Source organism: Manis javanica, chromosome 7 (assembly GCF_040802235.1).
Source record: "Manis javanica isolate MJ-LG chromosome 7, MJ_LKY, whole genome shotgun sequence".
In the NCBI taxonomy this organism is placed as follows: domain Eukaryota; kingdom Metazoa; phylum Chordata; class Mammalia; order Pholidota; family Manidae; genus Manis; species Manis javanica.
In genome coordinates, this window is record NC_133162.1 from 85,943,774 (window position 1) to 85,961,352 (window position 17,579).

Consider the following 17,579-nt stretch of genomic DNA (forward strand, 5'->3'; position numbering starts at 1 on the left):
TTCCATTTCTTGGCTGTTGTAAATAGTGCTGCGATAAACTAGGGGTGCATCTGTCTTTTTCAAACTGGAGTGCTGCATTTTTAGGATAAATTCCTAGAAGTGGAATTCCTGGGTCAAATGGTATTTCTATTTTGAGCATTTTGAGGAACCTCCATATTGCTTTCCACAATGGTTGAACTAGTTTACATTCCCACCAGCAGTGTAGGAGGGCTCCCCTTTCTCCGCAACCTCGCCAACATTTGTTGTTGTTTGTCTTTGGATGGTGGGGATCCTTACTGGTGTGAGGTGATATCTCATTGTGGTTTTAATTTGCATTTCTCTGATGACAAGCGATGTGGAGCATCTTTTCATGTGTCTGTTGGCCATCTGAATTTCTTCTTTGGAGAACTGTCTGTTCAGCTCCTCTGCCCATTTTTTAATTGGATTATTTGCTTTTTGTTTGTTGAGGAGCGTGAGCTCTTTATATATTTTGGATGTCAAGCCTTTATCGGATCTGTCATTTATGAAAATATTCTCCCATACTGTAGGGTACCTTTTTGTTCTATTGATGGTGTCCTTTGCTGTATAGAACCTTTTCAGCTTGATGTAGTCCCACTTATTCATTTTTGCTTTTGTTTTCCTTGCCCGGGGAGATATATTCATGAAGAAGTCGCTAATGTTCACATCCATGAGATTTTTCCCTGTTTTTTTCTAAGAGTTTTATGGTTTCATGACTTACATTCAGGTCTTTGATCCATTTTGAATTTACTTTTATGTATGGGGTTAGACAGTGATCCAGTTTCATTCTCTTAGATGTAGCTGTCCAATTCTGCCAGCACCATCTTTTGAAGAGACTGTCATTTCCCCATTGTATGTCCGTGGCTCCTTTATCGAATATTAATTGACCATATATGTTTGGGTCAATGTCTGGAGTCTCTAATCTGTTCCACTGGTCTGTGGCTCTGTTCTTGTGCCAGTACCAAATTGTCTTGATTACTATGGCTTTGTAGTAGAGCTTGAAGTTGGGGAGTGAGATCCCGCCACTTTATTCTTCTTTCTCAGGATTGCTTTGGCTATTCGGGGTCTTTGGTGTTTCCATATGAATTTTTGAACTATTTGTTCCAGTTCGTTGAAGAATGTTGTTGGTAATTTGATAGGGATTGCATCAAATCTGTATATTGCTTTGGGCAGGATAGCCATTTTGATGATATTCATTCTTCCTAGCCAAGAGCATGGGATGAGTTTCCATTTGTTAGTGTCCTCTTGAATTTCTCTTGAGAGTGTCTTATAGTTTTCAGGGTATAGGTCTTTGACTTCCTTGGTAAGGTTTATTCCTAAGTATTTTATTCTTTTTAATGCAATTGTGAATGGAATTGTTTTCCTGATTTCTATTTCTGTTGGTTCATTGTTAGTGCATAGGAAAGCTACAGATTTCTGTGTGTTAATTTTGTATCCTGCAACTTTGCTGTATTCTGATAACAGTTCTAGTAGTTTCAGAGTAGAGTCTAGGGTTTTTTATGTACAATATCATATCATCTGCAAATAGTGACAGTTTAACTTCTTCTTTACCAATCTGGATTCCTTGTATTTCTTTGTTTTGTGTAATTGCTGTGGCTAGGACTTCCAGTACTATGTTAAATAACAGTGGGGAGAGTGGGCATCTCTGTTTTGTTCCTGATCTCAGAGGAAAAGCTTTCAGCTTCTCACTGTTCAGTATGATGTGGGCTGTGGGTTTATCGTATATGGCCTTTATTATGTTGAGGTACTTGCCCTCTATACCCATTTTGCTGAGAGTTTTTATCATGAATGGATGTTGAATTTTGTCAAATTCTTTTTCAGCATCTATGCAGATGATCATGTAGTTTTTGTCTTTCTTTTTTGTTGATGTGGTGGATGATGTTGATGGATTTTCGAATGTTGTACCATCCTTGCATCCCTGGGATGAATCCCACTTGGTCATGGTGTATGATCCTTTTGATATATTTTTTAATTCTGTTTGCTAATATTTTATTGAGTATTTTTGCATCTACATTCATCAGGGATATTGGTCTTTAGTTTTCTTTTTTGGTGGGGTCTTTGCCTGGTTTTGGTATTAGGGTGATGTTGGCTTCATAGAATGAGTTTGGGAGTATTCGCTCCTCTTCTATTTTTTGGAAAACTTTAAGGAGAATGGGTATTATATCTTCTCTGTATGTCTGATAAAATTCCAAGGTAAATCCATCTGGCCCAGGGGTTTTTTTCTTGGGTAGTTTTTTGATTACCACTTCAGTTTCTTTGCTGGTAATTGGTTTATTTATATTTTGTGTTTCTTCATTGGTCAGTCTTGGAAGGTTGTATTTTTCTAGGAAGTTGTCCATTTCTTCTAGGTTTTCCAGCTTCTTAGCATATCGGTTTTCATAGTAGTCTCTAATAATTCTTTGTATTTCTGTTGGGTCCATCGTGATGTTTCCTTTTTCATTTCTGATTCTGTTGATGTGTGTTCTCTTTTTCTCTTAATAAGTCTGGCTAGAGGCTTATCTATTTTGTTTATATTCTCAAAGAACCAGCTCTTGGTTTCATTGATTTTTTTCTATTGTTTTATTCTTCTCAATTTTGTTTATTTCTTCTCTGATCTTTATTATGTCCCTCCTTCTGCCTACTTTAGGCCTCATTTGTTCTTCTTTTTCCAATTTTGATAACTGTGATGTTAGACTATTCATTTGGGATTTTTCTTCCTTCTTTAAATATGCCTGGATTGCTATATACTTTCCTCTTAAGACTGCTTTCACTGCGTCCCACAGAAGTTGGGGCTTTGTGTTGTTGTCATTTATTTCCATATATTGCTGGATCTCCATTTTAATTTGGTCATTGATCCATTGACTATTTAGTAGCATGTTGTTAAGCCTCCATGTGTTTGTGAGCCTTTTTGCTTTCTTTGTACAATTTATTTCTAGTTTTATACCTTTGTGGTCTGAAAAGTTGGTTGGTAGGATTTCAGTCTTTTTCAATTTACTGAGGCTCTTCTTGTGGCCTAGTATGTGGTCTATTCTGGAGAATGTTCCATGTGCACTTGAGAAGAATGTATATCCTGTTGCTTTTGGGTGTAGAGTTCTATAGATGTCTATTAGGTCCATCTGTTCTACTGTGTTGTTCAGTGCCTCTGTGTCCTTACGTATTTTCTGTCTGGTGGATCTGTCCTTTGGAGTGAATGGTGTGTTGAAGTCTTCTAAAATGAATGCATTGCATTCTATTTCCTCCTTTAGTTCTGTTAGTATTTGTTTCACATATGCTGGTTCTCCTGTGTTGGGTACATATATATTTATAATGGTTATATCCTCTTGTTGGACTGAGCCCTTTATCATTATGTAATGTCCTTCTTTATCTCTTGTTACTTTCTTTGTTTTGAGGTCTATTTTGTCTGATACTAGTACTGCAACTCCTGCTTTTTTCTCCCTATTGTTTGCATGAAATATCTTTTTCCATCCCTTGACTTTTAGTCTGTGCATGTCTTTGGGTTTGAGGTGAGTCTCTTGTAAGCAGCATATAGATAGGTCTTGTTTTTTTATCCACTCAGTGGCTCTATGTCTTTTGATTGGTGCATTCAGTGCATTTACATTTAGGGTGATTATCGATAGGTATGTCCTTTTTGCCATTTCAGGCTTTAGATTCGTGGTTACCAAAGGTTCCAGGTTACTTTCCTTACTATCTAAGAGTCTAACTTAACTCACTTAGTATACTATTACAAACACAATCTAAAGGTTCTTTTCTATTTCTCCTCCTTTTTCTTCCTCCTTCATTCTTTATATATTAGGTATCAGATGCTATACTTTTTCTCTATCCCTTGATTGGCTTTGGGGATAGTCAATTTAATTTTGCATTTGCCTTGCAATCAGCTGCTCTGCCATCCCTACCATGATTTTACTACCTCTGGTGACAGCTATCCAACCCTCAGAACACTTCCATTGATAGCAGTCCCTCCAAAATAGACTGCAGAGATGGTTTGTGGGAGGTAAACTCTCTCAGCTTTTGCTTATCTGGAAATTGTTTAATCCCTCCTTCAAATTTAAATAATAATCTCACCGGATAAAGTAATCTTGGTTCCAGTCCCTTCTGCTTCATGGCATTAAATATATCATACCACTCCCTTCTGGCCTGTAAGGTTTGTGCTGTGAAGTCTGTTGTTAGTCTTATGGGCTTTCCTTTGTATGTGATCTTATTTCTGCCTCTGACTGCTTTTAACAGTCTATCCTTATCCTTGATCTTTCCCATTTTAATTACTATGTGTCTTGGTGTTGTCTTCCTTGGGTCCGTTGTGTAGGGGGATCTGTGGATCTCCATGGCCTGAGATACTATCTCCTTCCCCAGATTGGGAAAGTTTTCAGCAACTACCTCCTCAAAGATACTTTCTATCCCTTTTTCTCTTCTTCTTCTGGTATCCCTATAATGAGAATATTTTTCTGCTGGATTGGTCACACAGTTCTCTCAATATTCTTTCATTTTTAGAGATCCTTTTTTCTCTCTGTGCCTCAGCTTCTTTGTATTCCTCTTCTCTAGTTTCTATTTCATTTATTGTCTCCTCCACCATATCCAACCTGCTTTTAGTACCCTCCATCATGTTCTTTAATGATTGGATCTCTGGCCTGAATTCATTCCTGAGTTCTTGGTCTTTCCATACCTCCATTAGGATGTTGATTATTTTTATTTTGAACTCCCTTTCAGGAAGAGTCACGAGGTCCATATCATTTAAATCTTTCTCGGGAGTTGTATTAACAATTTTACTCTGGACAAGGTTCCTTTGGCGTTTTATGTTTGTATATGGCGCCCTCTAGTGTCCAGAAGCTCTATTCTGGAGCTGCTGAGCCCCTGAAGCAATGTCAGGGGTTGCAGGGGAGTGGTACCGCCGGTAGGAAAGAGCTGTTCCCTGCTTTCAGGCTGCTGTGCCTGTCTCCACTGCCTGAGCCAGTGGGCCGGGCACACAGGTATAAGTTTTTGTCCCAGAGCAGCCAGATATGGATCCCTGCTTTCCACAAGCAGCCGGAATCCCAGTCTCCCCAGGTACTCTGCCTGTATTAACTTTCCAACTCGGTAGTCATGCGAGTCTCATGAAAGCACCATGAAATGTAGATTTGTGCTCCCAGAGCAGATCTCTGGAGCTAGGTATTCAGCAGTCCCAAGCCTTCCACTCCCTCCCTGCTCCGTTTTTCTTCCTCTCGCTGGTGAGCTGGGTGGTGGAGGGGCTTGGGTCCCACGGAGCCACAGCTCTGGTACGTTACCCTGTTCACTGAGGGCTGCTCTTTTCTCCAGGTGTGTGCAGTCTGATGCCGTGCTCTTTCCTGTTGCTCTCTCAGGATTAGTTGCCCCAATTAAATTTTCTAATTGTATCCAGTTTTAGGAGGAAGCCTCTGTCTCTCCTCTCACGCCGCCATCTTTAATCCTCTTCTCAGTTTGTTACTTCTTACTCATATTTTTGCGTGTATTCTCATTCAATTCTAAGTATTCCTCTATACATTGATTCATGTCAATATGTTTTTTCAAGTTTACCAATTATGAGGAACACAGTTCATTGGATATTTACTTCAGGTTTCAGCTCAGATGTCACCTTTTCGGAGAGGCCTTCCCTGATCACCTTTCAAAAGAGCTTTCCTCATTTATCTGAGCATAACATCCTAGTTATGTCTTAAAAGTATTTTTTAAATTTATTTCTGTACTTGTTTTTTTTTTTATAATTTTCCACACTGAAATATAGGCTCCATGAGGGTAGGCATCCTGTGCCTAGTAATATAATAGATACTAGGTATGTTGTTGAATGAATAAATGTTTGATATGAATAATTTCCACTGAATAACAACCCAATATTTTATAATTCTCATTTTCTTTCAATTGTCTTGATGTAGGATGTTGTTTAATCACTTGCAATTCAACCCATTCATTTATTAAGCTTCCATCCATGCACAAAACACTGAGCCTGTAGCTATGTGGAATACAACGGAAATAATAAAAGCCCCTGCATTCAAGGAGTTAGTTCAGTGGGGGAGAGATATACCCAATGAAGTAAAATTGAGGACTTCTTGATGAGTGCTTCAATGGCAGTGTTAATAAAGAAGAGTGGGAGCGTAGGAAAAACAATTCATTCTGATGGAAGAGCCAGGGAAGGATTCATGCAAAAAATGTATTTTGAGTTCTGTAAACTTAGAAAGCTTTCTAAGTAGGGCAGTAAGTAGATGTGTGTTTAGGGAGAAATGTCTGCCACCCTATGAGGGAGTGATTACAGGGGAGAGAGGTGGAAGTGTTCTGCTAACAGACTGGCACAACATTCTGGGGGAGGAATGATGGCTTTCTGTTCTGCGGAAGCAGGAAGTCACAGGATGGACAGATTTGAGAGACACTCACTGGAATGGAGAAGAGGTGCCTTCACGATTACATAGGTAATTAAGGACAAAAAAGCCAGAAGTGAGTTTAGCCTTGAGTCTAGGAGGGTCGTGCTACTGTGCTCTAAGATCAGAACCATGGAGAACTGAGTTTGGCAGGAAAAATAATTAATTGGCTTTTTCAGTGTTGCATTGAAAATACTAGAGAAGGTGAAAATATAGGCTTGTGCTCAGCATAATTTGTCTAAGCTACACATACACACACACACACACACACACACACACATATGCATGCACACCTTTTGCAGAGAGAGCATAGTACAATGTTGATTGATTTTTTTTTCCTTCAGAATTAGGCACAAATATTCTACTTACACTCAAGTAATGCTGCCAGTGTCCATGCTTAGCTAAGAAGCTAATTTCCCTGTCACAAAATATTAAGAGCTCTAAGATAAAGTCATCAGCAGCATTTCATAAAAGTCAGAAACAAAGTTCATTTTTATTTTGCCATGGAGGTGGCATTTTTTTTTGTGCTTTCTATGTTCTGTACATATAAAATTAAACAACTTACAAATATAATACACTCCTTTGCTTATGTTATATACAGTTTTAATACATTATATAAGTTATCTTAATTTTTTTCTTAGCTCTTAGGTGCATATTTTAATAGAGCCTCTAAGGAACAAAAAGATAAGTTTCTGAAGAATCGTGGCTTTTCCTTGCTAGCCAACCAGTTGTATCTTCATCGGGGAACTCAGGAATTGTTAGAATGCTTCATTGAAATGTTCTTTGGTCGACGTATTAGCCTTGATGAGGAGTAAGTGGATTCATTCTTCCTCCCCATAATTTGGGATTGTTTGTCTTAGATGTAAAATTTATTAAACTGATTCTTAACAAAATTATTTGGACATTTTAGAAAAAAATCTGCCAAATGTCATTTTCCAGGTGAATCTATATGATATTCTTCCTAGTGTAAATTCTTCATTTGTATTTCATTCACTAACTAGACTAGAAACTAGAAACAAATAAATGCTGCATCAAATAGAAGAAAGTGATAGTTAAGTTTTGGTACATTGTATCAACACGAGAGGGTTGACTGAAAAGAAGGTGGTTCCTGTATTCTCAGCAACAGATTGCATGAGTGACCACAGAGAAGCTCTCACTACCTCAGAGTCTTCAGGTTATCTGGGAGGAGGGTGAACCCTTTGCCTGGAGTTCTGGTATACTGTTTACAGAAATTGAACCCTGGTATATACAATACTGAAGGATTAGCAGATAAATACAAAAATATTTTCTTCCAAACTAAAAGTTTGGCTGAAAAGTTAAATTTGTTATTTCTGTGTGTGATAAAGTAGAGAGAAATGTGTGTCTTGCTATTATTATAAGTATAGCCTACTTATTGTTAAGCAAATTCCTCAAGGTCTGAATTAGTTCTTAAGGAATATACTTACTGATTGTGGTGATGACAATAGTATTTTCATTTGCATACAGCTTTTGGCTCTTTCAAATTAATTCAGCAATTATCTCATTTGATTCTCACAACAGCCTTGAGAAGAAAGTAGGGCAAATATCACCACATGTATTTGACAGAAAAGGAAAATGAGGCACAAAATGATTAAATTATTTCCCTCTATTACAGAGGCAAATAATATTGGGACAAGATCTCAAAATTCATTCCTTTTGCTAGACCTCTTTTTACTAGCTCTCTCAAATACTAATATTTTCCTGTGCACATGTTATATAGAGCCCTAAAACAGGGGTTCTGGGACCCCTAAAGTTCCCATAAATGAAGTGAGTCATTTGAAACCATGAAATTGTATACATGTTTCATCAGAATGTTTGTATATTTACCTCAGCACAGACTTCTAATAACACATTTTATCTTATTGGAAGAGTGTATGATCTAAAATAAGGTTAAGAATCCTTGCTCCCCCAATTTTTTTTTTAGCTTTGAAGTTAAGTTAACAAAACAGCCCATATTGTAATCATCTTTTCCTTATTTTGTGGTTGATTGCTTCTAACATGCTTTTAACTGTATTATTTATTATAGATTTGATCTAGAAGATGTGAAAAACATGGAACTTTTTCAGAAGTGGTCTGTCATTCCTATTCTGGGACTAGTAGAGACCTCCCTCTATGACAACATGCTCTTGCATAATGCTCTTTTACTTCTTCTCCAAATATTAAATTCTTGTTCTAAGGTAGCAGATATGTTGTTGGATAATGGTCTACTCTACGTGTTATGTAATACAGTAGCAACCCTGAATGGACTAGAAAAAAAGTAAGTTTTAAATCATTATTTAAACCTACATCTGGTAATATATTGGAAAGTGAAAACTAGTAATAGGCTACATTAAAGCATCTGAATTGTCAAAATACTTTCAAAGAACTTCTTTCCTGAAAAAACTGATTAGATTAGATTTGGAGGGTGTGTAATTTCTATCTTTTTCAACAGTTTGGTTAAAAATAAAGAGCTTAGGTGACCTACTTTAGGTATTTAGAACCTGAAGCCAAGTTGAATAAAATTAACTGTCCTCACATATACTTACCGAGCTTCTGCTGTAGTCTTATAAAAAATATTGTCCACATAGAAATAGGAAAGTGAAGACCAAAGAGATACAGTACCTTGTTGAAGATCACACAGCTAATAGCAGAGAACTTGAGACTGCATCTGTCTCACTTAAAAAGCCTATTTTCAATTCACCACGCTATCCTACTTATAGCATACCATACCATTATTACCATAAATTAATTTCTAATATTCAAAAATGCATTGGCAGGTCGCTGCTCACCAAGTTGATTAATAGTTTAAAAAATTATGTTAGGGGATTATATTTATATTTGGATTTTGTTCCTTTGGTGTCTGCATTTTTGATGTGTGGTGTAACATTTTTATTTGCATAATGTTAAAATAAGATCTCCAGAAGCATCGTCTTACTGCATGTTAAAGCATTACATATTATCTGTATTTCTGCAGAGAAGGCAGACCATATCTTTGTGATTCTCTAGGCCAAGGAGGCCCTGCAAGAGAGACTCCTTGTACTCAGTTCAGTTCAATTTTAACTGGACACCTGTTAAATTTAGGATCTGTGCAAGGCATATGAGAAATACCAAGTATTATATTTCCTCAAAACACTTAGTCTTGATTACAGTACAATGCATGAAATTTGGGAAGACTGCCTTCAGGCTTCTCCTAAAAGTAGTTTGTTGTATTTTTTTAAAAAATGAGTTGGGCATACTGAATGTCCCTGTATGCTACTCTATTAATTGGTCCCAAACACTTAGCATTTCTAACTCTTGCTTGCTTTGGAAAAACTAAATGGAGAGAAGTATTTAGGCTTAATATCACACACTGAGGTAGATTTTAAGGGACAGAAGTAAGTAATACATATTTATTAGGTATTTATAAGCAATTAATATTTGTTCAAATCTATTATATATTTTAATCCTTAAAATAACTGTAATTGGTGTAAACAAGCTTCACAGAGATTAATTTACTCAAATTTACCTTCTCTGAGAAGTCTTCTTAGAAGTTCCTACTCATACCCATAAAGTCTTCACCTTTGGTGTGGGGTAGCAATGTGCCTATGCATTCTCGTAGAACCTTGTGTTACTCTTTGTTGTTTCAGGTACCACCATTTACTATTTATAGTTATCTCTTTACTTGTCTGGTCCTCTGCAAGACAATACACTTTTCAACAGGTGTCAAAGCATGTCCTCTTATTTCTATTCCAAGCATGTAATTTGTGTTACCTATATAGTATAAGCATGAATAAATATAGAAGGATTGTGTGAATAAACGAATGCTTTTAGAACAAGAATTTAAAATAGTTCTCTGTGCCTTAAATTATTTGTTCTTTTTTTGTAGTGTTCCTTTGAATGAATATAGGTTGCTTGCTTGTGATATACAGCAACTTTTCATAGCAGTTACAATTCATGCTTGCAGTTCCTCAGGCTCACAATACTTTAGGGTTATTGAAGACCTTATTGTACTTCTTGGATATCTTCAAAATAGCAAAAACAAAAGGACACAAAGTAAGATTTAAATTTCATGGATTTGGGGAGGAGTTGTATAATAGCCTAATATGTTATTTGAACTTAATGTCTTTCTTTTGGAAACTGTGTTACTGAAGGTTCATCCTTAATTTTATGATGATATCTATTAATGTTAAAAGCAAGGCTTTTCTAAGTGGCAAAAATTTTTAAATGAATCCTTGATGTAATTAGTAGCATCATTAAAGCCACTTATTTTTCTTACCAAGTAGAATTAAATGGCTATTGTTTAATAATAATCCCCATTAGTTTTCTTTCATGGCAAATATTAAAGTGAATATGAAACAGAAAAATGTGAGAATTTCTAGTTAAATCTTGCCTTTTATATCTTAAAAGCCTATTTTTTAAAGCAGTTATATAAAATCAGATAAATCTGTGAGTCAGTATTTTCCCATTGAATTTTTTATAGCAACCATTTGGAAATTTGCTTTAAAATTCTTTCAAAGACTGCTTAAAAATATGTACCACCAAGAGCCCATGTTGATCAAAATTTTTAAATTTGTGTCTAACAGAACATTTTTGACAGTTAGATATTGCATGAATATAAAAATCAATTCAGTTTTAAAAATTAACAACCACTTCATAATGCATGATCAAAACCAAAAGCTTCTGTGATGACTGCCCTTGTAATGTTCACCATGTAACTTATTCACTATGTAAGAATTTGTTCTCCATGTAAGAACTTGTTCGTTATGCTTCAGAAGATTGGAGACTGATGACAATTAGGCTTGGGGTGGATTAATGATTGTGCATTGAGCATTGACCCCCCTGTACAGAATTTTATTGTGGTTAACAACCATTTGATCAATAAATAGGAGAGATGCCCTCACAAAAAAAAAAAAAAGAAAGTACACACTTCCAATTGTAAAATAAATAAGTAACCGGGATGTAATGTATAGGATAAGGAATATAGTCAAAATATTGTAACAACTTGGTAGGGTGATAGCTGGTACCTAGAATTATCATGTATATAAATGTTAAATCACTGTGTTGTACACCTGAAACTAATGTAATACTGTGTGTCAACTACCCTTCAATAAAAAATACTTATCTAAAAAAAAAAAAATTAACAACCACATAGCTTGAAAACATTCTAGTATCTTCTGTTTTTAGATATGGCTGTTGCACTGCAGTTTAGAGTTCTCCAGGCTGCTATGGAATTTATAAGGAGCACTGCAAATCATGACTCTGAAAACTTTACAGATTCATTCCAGTCACTTACTGCTCCCCATCATGCAATATTTCAAAAGCGGAAGAGCATTGCTGGTGAGTATTGAAATATTTTAATAACTGTAAATTGAAGGTAGCTTGACTTTCCTATATTCTGATGCCATTCACATTTTAAAAATATTTCTTAGTTTAAAAAGTTAAACAATAAAGTTGGAGAAGGGGAAGCTATTTTCTACTGCCTTCTTTTCAGTTCTTTTCTCAGTTTTCTCTTATGATCTCCCTTGTGCCAAGCAGTGTGTTAAATGTTGAAGATAGAGATGAAAAAACAGACACAGAATCAGCCCTTGCAGAGTTTATAAAATAGTAGAGAAATGTAGAGGGTAGTAATAGAGATTGTAACAGGGCAACCTGATTTATGTAACTCCTATGTAAGAAGTCTCTGGGGAGGTGAAATTCCAGCATAGACATAAAGGATGAGAAAGGAATTACTGAGGTAGAGAGTCAGAGAAAGATGGTTACGGGCAGATACCGGCAGGTACTCTAGAGACAGTGAGGAGGGTGTGATACTGACAAGGTGACTCAGGATGGTATGGGCCGGTTCATACATAAAGATGTCGTCCGTCATAAAGAATTTAGATTTTATCCTAATGGGAAATCATCAAAGTTTTTTAAGTAGGTGTCATGACATAATCAGATTTACATTTTATAAAGACCATCGTGTAGAGAGTGAATTAAAGGAAAGCAAGAAAGGTAATGGAAGTCCAGGTAGGAGGCTATTGTAATAGGCAGGGCAGAAGAGATGTTGGGAGCTCAGATGTGGTTAGAATGCGTGTGGCATCCAGGCTTGCTGTGAATTAGTACATATCATCAAATTGTAAACTTCCCCATTTTTTCCGTAAAATCTGCTATGACCTTCATACTCATATTTCAGAGATATAGCATAAACAGCCCCCAACACACACACACACCAAACACATACACACATAGAATCTAAATACACATACTCATACACATACCGTGTATGTACGTATAGTGGGTGTATATGTATCTCCAAACTGTACTTGGTAAATTGTTTGAAGGTTAATCACCCTTTCAGTTTTAAGGTCTTTTAAATCCAAATCTTTCTTCTACCTGTGTTAAACTACTTCATTGTGTTTTGTGCTATGCCAAATTTTAGGACCATGTGAAAAACTAATCTGTAGAAAAAAACTATTAACTATACATGTTTTGCAGCAATATGTTTAGATTATGCTAAATAAAAACTTATGTAAATGAAACTTCTAAAGCATCCACAAGAGTAAACTTACCACCCACATACATTCTTCCTTAACTGAATATCTGAACGCAGTCCCTCCTTGAGAGCTGCCCTCACAGTTAACACCCCTTTTGTCCCAGGTAGAATTCTAGCTTTTACCCAGTCTGGCAGTGATACTTAGCTGCCTGCATGCCAAAAGGTGGTTTTTGGATCCTCTTTCCTTTGTAGGATTCTTTACATAAACAGTGACGTCTTAGTTGGAATTCACCCTCTGTTGATAAAGAAAAGTATACTCTAATACTTTCATGAATTCCTGCTGTTGCTTTCTTGTTGCTATTTCTCATTCTCTTCTACACCTGGATCCCTGGGGTGGATGGTAATCAGCTTGTGCCTGGGCTAACACTTTAGCCCTCTTGCTATTTTCATTTTGGTCTGTGATTTCCCAGCAATCTGTCTTCTCTGTTTTTAGATACTAGCACTTTAATCAACTTCAGCCTTAGAGCCCTGCATAGCTCCAAGTTTGTTATTGTTTATTTTTTGTTTATTTGAGTCATTTTAAAGTGTTTAATGGGCTTTTAGTCCTTTTCTCTAGGCCATTCTCCTTTTATTCTCCTTCGGCCTCTTAACCCTGGGTTGTATTTTCACTCTTAAGTAAATGCAATGACTGTAAGCCATAGGACGCTTATAGAATCCTACCAAATTTGGACCTTAAAAGTCACCAGTCCAGTTTTCTCATTTTGCAAATTCACTGAGGCTAGAGATTAGAGACTGCTGGGACAGAAGCACCTGCACTCTTCCCTTTGTGTCCTCCCCACATCCACATTCCAGGTCTGTAGTAACTTCAGGACCACATCCATAGCTTCAGGACCCACCTTTCTGAGCTATCTCCCAAGAATCCTTCTTGTTTTAAATACTGCCTTATTTAAATTCTGTCTTTGTGAATCCAGTTTACAAAATACTACTTTATATGTGATGAGTTGTTGCTTTGCAGTTCCTTCATATTGATTTACACATGTACTTGGAAAAGACTGTGTTTTAGTTCTTTACAGTCAGAAGCTGTTGTCAAGCTGTACTGGCTTTGTATCTGATAGGTACAAAAGGTACAAAGTACTGAAGCTTCTCTTCTTCTGAGCAATATGGCTATAAAAACCCATTTAGTTCATTTATTCATGATACTAAAGTGACTAAAGGTTTATATTTCTACCATTTCTATCATTTAGGTAATGAACTATTCCTTCAGAGATTTAAAACAACCTGTTCTCATTAGTGCTAATTACTTTGGGGGATTGTTTTTTCCTAAATATATTCACTTAGCATTTATTGAAAACTGCTGAGGCAAGTGACACCTCCAATCTCACTGCCCCTCTCTGCACTGCCAGCAGGAGTGGTGGGGACAGCTAGCAGCTGCAGCTGCTACTACAGCCACATGCCACGTTCTTTGATTAATAGACAGATTAACTCAGTGAAGCCCAAGATATCCATGGTTTTGGGAGACCAAAATTTGTTCAGCAACACTTTCATCATTTCTATATTTCAAGTTCTCATACTCTTAAAGGAGCTAGATGCTACTTTATTGCCTGATTAATCTTTTTATGGCCTGACTCATGTACCATTCTTGTGCTCAGCAGCGCTGATGATTCCCTGCCATCCAGTGAACAAAGCTCTGATCCTTAGACCCTAAGTCTTCTTTCAGTATAAATGTATACTGAAAGATGTAATTTTGCCTAAATGGTATCATAGTTTACCTTCTGTTTATAAACTGGTTTCCATTTCTAATCACTGTATTATAGACATTTTCTCATGTAATATAAATATTCTTTATGTTTAATATGCTTAATAATTGATTATATTGATTTGCCATGATCTTCCCTAGTTTTTATTGATAAACAAGGGTTTTTTTTATTAAGGTATCATTGATATACAATCTTACACTCAGATTTCACATGAGCAGCATTGTGGTTACTACATTCCCCCCTATAATCAAGTCCCCACCACATACCCCATTACAGATACTGTACATCAGCATAATAAGATGCTATAAAGTCACTACTTGTCTTCTCTATGCTATAGTGCCTTCCTGGTGCCCCCTCCTATATTATGTGAGCTAATCAAAATACCCCTTAATCCCCTTATCCCTTCCTTCCCATGTACACTCCCCAACCCCTTTCCCTTCAGTAACCCCTAGTCCATTCCTGGGTTCTGTGAGTCTGCTGCTGTTTTGTTCCTTCAGTTTTTGCTTTGTTATGCTCCACAGATGAGTGAAGTCATTTGTCACATGTCTTTCTCCACCTGGCCTATTTCACTGAGCATAATACCCTTTAGGTCCGTCCATGTTGTTGCAAATGGTAGGATTTGTTTCCTTCTATGGCTGAATAATATTCCATTGTGTATATGTACCACTTCTTCTTTATCCATTCATCCACTGATGGACACTTAGGTGGCTTCCATGTCTTGGCTATTATAAATAGTGCTGCAATAAACATAGGGGTGCATATTGTCTTTTTGAATCTGTGATCTTCTTTTCTTTGGGTAAATTCCTAAGAGTAGAATTCCTATGTCAAATGGTATTTCTATTTTTAGTTTTTTGAGGAACCTCCATACTGCTTTCCACAATGGTTGAACTAATTTACATTCCCACCAACAGTGTAGGAGGATTCCTCTTTCTCTGCATCCATGCTAGCATTTGTTGTTGCTTATCTTTTTGGTTGTTAGCCATCGTAACTGGTGTGAGGTGATATCTCATTGTGGTTTTAATTTGCATTTCCCTGATGATTAGTGATGTGGAGCATCTTTTCATGTGTCTGTTGGCCATCTGAATTTCTTCTTTGGAGAAGTATCTGTTCAGATTCTCTGCCCATTTTTTAATTGGGTTATTTGCTTTTTGGGTGTTGAGGCATGTGAGCTCTTTATATATATTGGATGTTGACCCCTAATCAGACATGTCATTTATGAATATATTCTCCCATACTGTAGGATATTTTTTGGTTCTACTGATGGTGTCCTTTGCTATTCAGAAGCTTTTTAGTTTGATGTAGTCCCACTTGTTCATTTTTGCTTTTGTTTCCCTTGCCTAAGGAGATATGTTAATAAAAAAGTTGATCATATTTATATTCGAGAGATTTTTGCCTAGGTTTTCTTTGAAGAGTTTTATGGTTTCATGACTTACATTCAAGTCTTTGACCCATTTCGAGTTTACTTTTGTGTATGGAGTTGGACAGTAATCTAGTTTCATTCTCTTGTATGTAGCTGTCCAGTTTTGCCAACACCAGCTATTGAAGAGGCTGTCATTTCTCCATTGTATGTCCATGGTTACTTTATCATATATTAATTGGCCCTATATGTGTGGGTTTATATCTGGGCTCTCAATTCTGTTCCGTTGGACTGTGGGTCTGTTTTTGTGCCAGTACCAAATTGTCTTGAATACTGTGGCTTTGTAGTAGAGCTTGAAGTTGGGGACCATAATCGTCCCTGCTTTATTCTTCCTTCAAAGGATTGTTTTGGCTATTTAGGGTCTTTTGTGGTTCCATATGAATTTTAGAACTATTTCTTCTGGTTCATTGAAGAATGCTGTTGGTATTTTGATAGGGATTGCATTGAATCTGTAGACTGCTTTAGGCAGGATGGCCATTTTGACAATATTAATTCTTCCTACCCGTGAGCATGGGATGTATTTCCATTTATTGGTGTCTTCTTTGATTTCTCTCAAGAGTGTCTTGTAATTTTCAGGGTATAAGTCTTTCACTTCCTTGGTTTGGTTTATTCCTAGGTATTTTAGTCTTTTTGATGCAATTGTCAATGGAATTGCTTTCCTGATTTCTCTTTCTGCTAGTTTGTTGTGAGTATATAGGAATGCAACAGATTTCTGTGTCTTAATTTTTTAAATTATTTTATTTATTTATTTTGCTATCAGTAATGTACAGTTACATGACCAACATTATGTTTACTAGATTCCCCCCATCATTAAGTCCCCACCACATACCCCCTACAGTCCATCAGTGTTGTAAGGTGCTATAGATTCACTACTTGTCTTGTCTGTGTTGTACAGTCCTCCCCTTCCCCCTGACCCACATTATGTCTGCTAATTGTAATGCCCCCCCCTTTTTCCCCCCCTTATCCCTCCCTTCCCACCCATCCTCCCCATTCCCTTTCCCTTTGGTAACCGTTAGTCCATTCTTGGGTTCTGTGAATCTGCTGCTGTTTTGTTCCTACAGTTTTTGCTTTGTTCTTATGCTCCACAGATGAGTGAAATCATTTGATACTTGTCTTTCTCTGCCAGCTTATTTCACTGAGCACAATACCCTCTAGTTCTATCCATGTTGTTGCAAATGGTAGGATTTGTTTTATTCTTTCTAATGGCTGAATAATATTCCACTGTGTATATGTACCACATCTTCTTTATCCATTCATCTACTGATGGACACTTACGTTGCTTCCATTCTTGGCTATTGTAAATAGTGCTGCGATAAACATAGGGGTGCATATGTCTTTTTCTAACTGGGCTGCTACATTATTAGGCTAAATTCCTAGGATTGGAATTCCTGGGTCCTGTGTATTAATTTTGTATTGTGCAACTTTGCTGAATTCAGATATTACTTCTAGTAGTTTTGGAGTGGATTCTTTAGGGTTTTTATGTATAATATCATGTGATCTGCAAACAGTGACAGTTTAACTTGTTCCTTACCAATCTGGATACCTTTTATTTCTTTGTGTTGTCTGATTGCCATGGCTAGTACCTCCAGTACTATGTTGAATAAAAGTGGGGAGAGTGGGCATCC

General features: G+C 36.7%; 1 protein-coding gene across 7 annotated transcripts in view; it reads left to right on the forward strand.

Moving 5' to 3' along the window:
• LYST (lysosomal trafficking regulator) overlaps nt 1-17,579 on the forward strand; it is a 239,092-nt gene that overhangs the window by 112,890 nt on the left and 108,623 nt on the right. For all 7 annotated transcript variants that reach the window (XR_012133309.1, XM_073241266.1, XM_073241262.1 and 4 more), the window contains 4 exons: nt 6,974-7,143; nt 8,377-8,607; nt 10,195-10,361; nt 11,493-11,645. Coding sequence is in view for 6 of the 7 variants with exons in the window: in XM_073241266.1 (XP_073097367.1) it covers nt 6,974-7,143; nt 8,377-8,607; nt 10,195-10,361; nt 11,493-11,645 (721 nt within the window). In the remaining variant the exon portion in view is untranslated. The remainder of the gene's footprint in view (nt 1-6,973; nt 7,144-8,376; nt 8,608-10,194; nt 10,362-11,492; nt 11,646-17,579) is intronic.